At 29.3% G+C, this 6,035-nt stretch overlaps 1 protein-coding gene across 1 annotated transcript in view; it reads right to left on the bottom strand.

Moving 5' to 3' along the window:
* LOC123011242 (retinal homeobox protein Rx1-like) overlaps positions 1–1,802 on the bottom strand; it is a 45,647-nt gene extending 43,845 nt beyond the window's left edge. The window contains exon 1 of the mRNA XM_044408598.1: positions 1,616–1,802. Coding sequence (XP_044264533.1) covers positions 1,616–1,802 — 187 coding nt within the window. The remainder of the gene's footprint in view (positions 1–1,615) is intronic.
* Between the last annotated feature and the right edge of the window lie 4,233 nt (positions 1,803–6,035).

The raw sequence follows: 6,035 nt of genomic DNA, 5'->3' as shown, positions 1-6,035 counted from the left end.
TTTAGTAAGTTAATTTAAAATTTTTGTCAATTAATTTTTCATGTGTTAATTATACAGTGTTATTGTTAGGTACAAATTTAAATAGTTGATAGAATATTTAATTTTAAGACATAAGTGTTTCGAAAAATGGTATGAAGGGAGCTACACCCTCTAAAAAAGGTTCGTTTTTTAAAGGGTTTTTCCTAATATTTCAGAATAGACAAAATTACAAAATTTGGTACCTTTATATGTACACCTAAACAAATGCGAAATAACAAAATTATTAATCAAGGGCGTCCTAAACGGTAAAACAAATTTAATTTTTAATTGTTTTGCTATTTATGGTCTGTAACATAAATTTTTAAACCGATTTTTATTAAAAATCCGTAAATTGTATCGGAAAAACACAAAAGATCTTTTTTTTATGGAAAACTATGAAATTTTGTTGCTGAAAGTGGCAAGAAACCACAGGCAAAATAGAATAAATTTTTACCCTGTTTTTGTACTTGTTTAGGTGTATAAAAGTTATCATCTGTAGCAAATTTTAATTTTTTTTTCTAAAATGATTTCGGAAATATTGAAAAAAAAAACTATTAAAAGACGCACCCCTTGCGTAGCATTTTTCGATATATGTTCATAGAAAATTTTTGTTTTAAAAATGAATATTCTATCTCCTGTTTAAATTTGTAACAATAAAAAGTATTAAAAATTTATTTTATTTCAATTTAAAATAAAAACGTGTACCAACAAGAAACCCCCCCTCCCCCGAAATAAAATCCTGGTTACGGCCCTGAACCAAATCGTGCACTTCAACCATTTCAAGTCGTGATAAGTGGTTGAGTTGTTAATGAGTAAATTAATTAAAATTTGATAAGTTACACCCATCAATTAATAAATAACTTAGTCACGGTAGTGCTTAGTCCATTAGTCAAATTTATTGTTGCCGAAAAAATCTCTATTCGTAAATAACTCCACTCCCTAAATACTTAAAGCATAATTCGATTAAAATTCAAATGAACAAAGAAAACTTACCTATCGTATATAAAGTGGAGTCAAGTTTAATTAAAACTTAGCAACTTGTGCTTGAGCTTTCAATATTTGTGAAATTACCTACCTAAACAATTTTGTTGTTTTTTGCAATTAACATAAACTGTGATTCTTTTATTCTTTTTCATCATCTTATTTGTTAAATCAAAGATAAAAATAAGCTCTGATTTTAGACGTTTTTGCTGTCTTTATTCTCTATTGACAGGAGCACTAATTTGACGTCAGCTTACTTGACAGGGAATTATATTTGATAGGATTACGAGATTGACAAATAGGATGAAGGAGACTTAATTGCGTGTTTGAGTGCGTTGTTTGTTGAATCTAAATCTTGTACAAGCAATAGATTAAATAAAATAAAAATAAACCGTTACAAAATATTGTCCAAAAATCTATACAAGTATAAAGTCAAGTGATTAAGGATAATGCTCAAGTTCACGCTTTTGCATTGCGTGCACTTAATTGACATAATTAATAACAGTTAAGTCGACATTAATTTGGATTAATTCTCTTCTTTTTGTGTACCTAATTATCATGTGTGTATTTAAAAAAATAATTAATTTATTCAAATCGCGAAGCTTAAAGCTCTCACCTGCGCTTTCGGTGTTTCCGGGCGTCGCGGCGCGGTCGCGCTCATTTTCGTCCTTCCGCACGAGTCCCAGAATGTTGTCAATGGTATGTCTGGGTCCAGTTCCGGGACTGGCAACCATCCTCATGGGTTTCACATCCAGGCCGTAGTTTAGCATTGCCGAGGTGTCTTCACAACGGTCCGACTCCATCGCGCCACATCAACTGACTGAAGTTGGGCTTCCACGCTTGGATACCTAGGGGCGGTTTTCAGGGGCGTGTTCAATACATTGAAGACCAATGAAATACTTTCGACATCCATCATGGAGTCCTGGAGGGTAGAGAGAGACGAAAAGTTGTATGCCCGCCAACAGTAATAGAGTCTGTGCTGGAAATTTCAGAGTATAAAAGCTTGAAAATTGGTGTCAACAATCTGGATTAAGTTGTACATGTTGCTATTGCTACTCGTTTTTAAGTGGGGCTGCCAATAAGATATGTTATTGGGCTTGCCAGTTATTCCATTACTGGGAAACCAACGGGTCTCAAGTGTTCACACTTCAGATATTCAAACTAATTTTACAGCGGGTTTGGGGACTGGAAATGCGAGTAATTGGTGAAATATCGATTCTCAGGTCAGACAAGTTGGACCATAAATTGACTCAAGAAACATTACTTTTAAGAAATTTTTACAATATCTACAATAATGCAACACAACTTTTTCAAATTTGAAAATTATTTACGGTGTCTCCGGATGCGTAAAACGACTCTTGTAAAAGATAAAAAAAAATCGATTTTTACATTTTTTTTCTGGGGTTTAGCCCTGTATAGTTAAGACTTAATTTCCAACATTATTTTTGTTTTGAAAAATTAAGTATGATTTGAAAATTTTCAAAAAAACTATTATTCTGTATAGTGAAGTGCTTTTTATGTAGTAAATACAACAAAAGTTATTAAGAAAAGTTGTTTAGAATCAATGTTTAGGCCCTTATACCAAATTTCAAAATCATTGGCCAACAATAATTTTTCATATTTTTCCAAGATAATTGCTTTTTATTAACAAATATGTCAAAAAGTTATTTAATACCAATAATCTAAATGTAATTTTTTTATTTGTAATAAAAGAACTTTTCAAAATAAAATTCTATGATTTGTGAAACACAGGGTGTTCGGTCCAAGTCGTCCCGGCCGATAACACCTAAACTTACTTTTTTTTTCAAAAACTAATTTTTCAAATGATACTATTCATTCTTCGTTTTCTTAGTAAATGCATGAAATTTTTTTGGCACATCCGGTGTAGCTGGAAATGCTACCAAATTTAGTTTTTCAAATGGAACACCTATGTTTTTTTGCTCGAAACAATAATTATTGACATGAAAAATACGGTAAACCACTATTTATTACATTTTACTTTACATAATGCACTCAGAAAACAATTTAAATTTTTGAATTTTATTGCAAATTTTGCAACGTTGGCGGATTTTACTTGTCAAGGTATTCATGCAAGAAGCAATATGCTTGGATACCGTTTAATTGTTAGTTTGTCAAAGCCTAAATCTTACTGAGATCTTTAATAATGGATGATATTAATTACGACGCATTGGTAGATCAGCTTGAAGTGTTTTTTAATAAAAATAGAGCGGAAGCTGAAATACAATATAAAGAAAAATACTCAAATAGAGTTGGAAATTTAGTCGATTTGAAAAACAACTGAGACGAATAGGTTCGCTTCTTAAAACTAAAAAAACTGTGGTTCTTTGTGAAGAACAAGAAAATAGAAATCTGAATGTTCTGTTATCAGTCGAAGAAAATCCAAGAGTTTCCATAAGAGAACTCCCTCATCTACTGACAAATTAGATTTGTCAAACCAACAATTAAACTGTATCCAAGCATTTTTTTTATTCACACCTTTCCTTTAAAATTAAAAATCAGGCTACGCGACCAATTTCCTTATAACATTTAAGATATTTTTTGATTGCATTGTGTTACGCAAAATGTAATAAATAGTGGTTTACAGTATTTTTCATGTCAATTATTATTGTTTCGAGGAAAAAACATAGGTGTTCCATTTGAAAAACAAAATTTGGTAGCATTTCCGCCAACACCGAATGTGCAAAAACAATTTAATACATTTATTAAGAAAGCCAAGAATAAATATTATTACTTAAATATTTACATTTTGAAAAAAAGAAGTAAGTTTAGGTGTTAACAGCCGGGGCGACTTGGACCGAACATCCTGTATATGTAAAAAACATAACAAATACGAAAAATCATAATTGGCCGATGATTTTGAATTTTGGTTTGAGTTTTGGTTGGCCTAAATGTTGATTCTGAACATGTTTTCTTAATCAGTTCTTGTAGTACTCTTTGCAACACAAAAAGCACTTTACTTAAAAATTGTTTTTTTTTATTTCCAAGACATACTTGATTTTTCGAAACTAAATTAATGTTAGAAATTAATTTTTAATCAAGTAGAACTGAACCCCAAAAAATAAAAATGTAAATCTATTTTTTTTTTTTTTCAAGAGTCGTTTCTCCTATCCGGAGACACACTGTGGATTTGTTTTTGTTTCGCTTTATCACTTAATATCTGAATTTTATTTATAACTGATTTTGAAGGGATAATCAAATTTAAGAGAGCAATTGCCTTCCACCTATCCAATATAATTTTATTACAATTTCAATTTGGCTTTTTGATAAATAATTATTAATTTTAATTCATTCGTTTTTAATTAAAACCAAATGATGTGTTTAGTACTACTTTTGATAAGTACGTAAATTTAAAATTAATGATTATATTATTATACAGAATGTTCTGTTTTTATTGTTACAAATTTAAACAGGTGATACAATATTCAATTTTAAGACAAAAGTTTCGTATAAACATGTATTAAGAAATACAATCCCTCCTGAAAGGGATTTCTAATATTGCAGAATAGATACAATTACCAAATTTGGCAAAGCTGGAGGATTTGTTAAGTTGGAGTAGTTATATGTACCTAAATTTGCAAACAAAACATCTATAAAGTCCTAATAAAAACGAATAATAGTTTACGTTAGTTCGGTAAGTCAAATAAATATTTATAGTTTCGAATGTCGAAGTGAGTACCTACTGTAAGAGGTTTACCAGATGTATATCATAATGTGTTATGCCAGAGAAAAATGCTATGTAAGGTGCGATTCCAGGAACATGAAACAAATGTTAAAAAAAATATATCTATAAAAATTTCGAAGTTATGAGAGTCTAAATTTTGCAGTTTAACTCTTTTTATTTCTGTTAGAAAAATAATTTTCCAAGTTTTTTTGCTACAGGCTATTAGAAGAGGAAACAAGGAAGCTGTATCCTAAATTGTAACTCTGTCTACTGTTATTTGTGATTTTTATTGGCAAAATTTTTGTACTTTTACTAAATAATTATTAAAAAAAAATCATGTACAAAATGATCAGTACCTAACATTGAATAGACATACAAAATGTCAAACGTCAAAAAATAAATGTCAAAATTTTTTTTAAACATTTTTTCCATATTCTTGGTATCTTGTATCTTATCTTCCTTGAAATTTTTTTCTGGGGCGCAAGTTCTGACACACCCTGTACGAGTATATCATACTGTTTAAGAAAATGTGACAAAAAATTGACTTGATGTTTTATTATCTCAAAAATCATTAAGCAAAAGTGACAATTACCTATAGTGCAGTTCCGGATAGATTACTTTGGTCATTTGATTCATTTGAGTGACAAACATTAGGATTGATAACCTTATTTATTACTATTGTCATCATTGACACTGATAGACTAATCATATTTCTGACTAGAGAAAAGTCAATAACTTGTCATCAATGTTGATTTAACGTTAATTAATACTTGATTTATATTTTTTTGAAGTAACAAAAAAATGATAACTAAAGCATTTTGTCCGCAATGGTATAAAAATATTCAAAGCAAATTATCCAATATAAGCCAGAATTGTCTACAATTATCTGAAAATACAGTGAGCGGCAAAATTATGGAATAATGTTATTTATTAAAACTAAAAATATTTTGTTTTGACAAAAATGCTCAAACAGGTCACTTTTCTTTTTAAAAATACATAATTCTCAACTTGATTTAAATTTGTATATTTGTTTTTTGTTGATATTATTTTACTTTTTTGGTGCATTTTTTTCAAAAATTTTATGTAATATTTAATATTTTGGTTTCGACAATTAAAATATGTATGGAATTGGCTAAAAAAATTGAGGTTACCACTTTAAAAAAATGTTGATGACGTCATTACTCATAAACTAAAAACTGTAAAATTTTAAATCAAGTTACAAATTGTGTTTTTTTTTTTAATTTGACCTGTTTGAGCATTACACTAAAAATACAGGGCGAGTCATTTATAATAAAGATCCTAACCGATTTTCAGACTATTATAGGTGACTCAGTCTGTATGTACATAATTTTTC

This window comes from Tribolium madens, unplaced genomic scaffold (assembly GCF_015345945.1).
Source record: "Tribolium madens isolate multiple individuals breed KSU strain unplaced genomic scaffold, Tmad_KSU_1.1 Scaffold_91;HRSCAF=231;Tcas5.2_LG7, whole genome shotgun sequence".
NCBI classification, from domain to species: domain Eukaryota; kingdom Metazoa; phylum Arthropoda; class Insecta; order Coleoptera; family Tenebrionidae; genus Tribolium; species Tribolium madens.
Note: the sequence above shows the minus strand (reverse complement) of the source record. Positions and strands in the feature narration are given on the sequence as shown.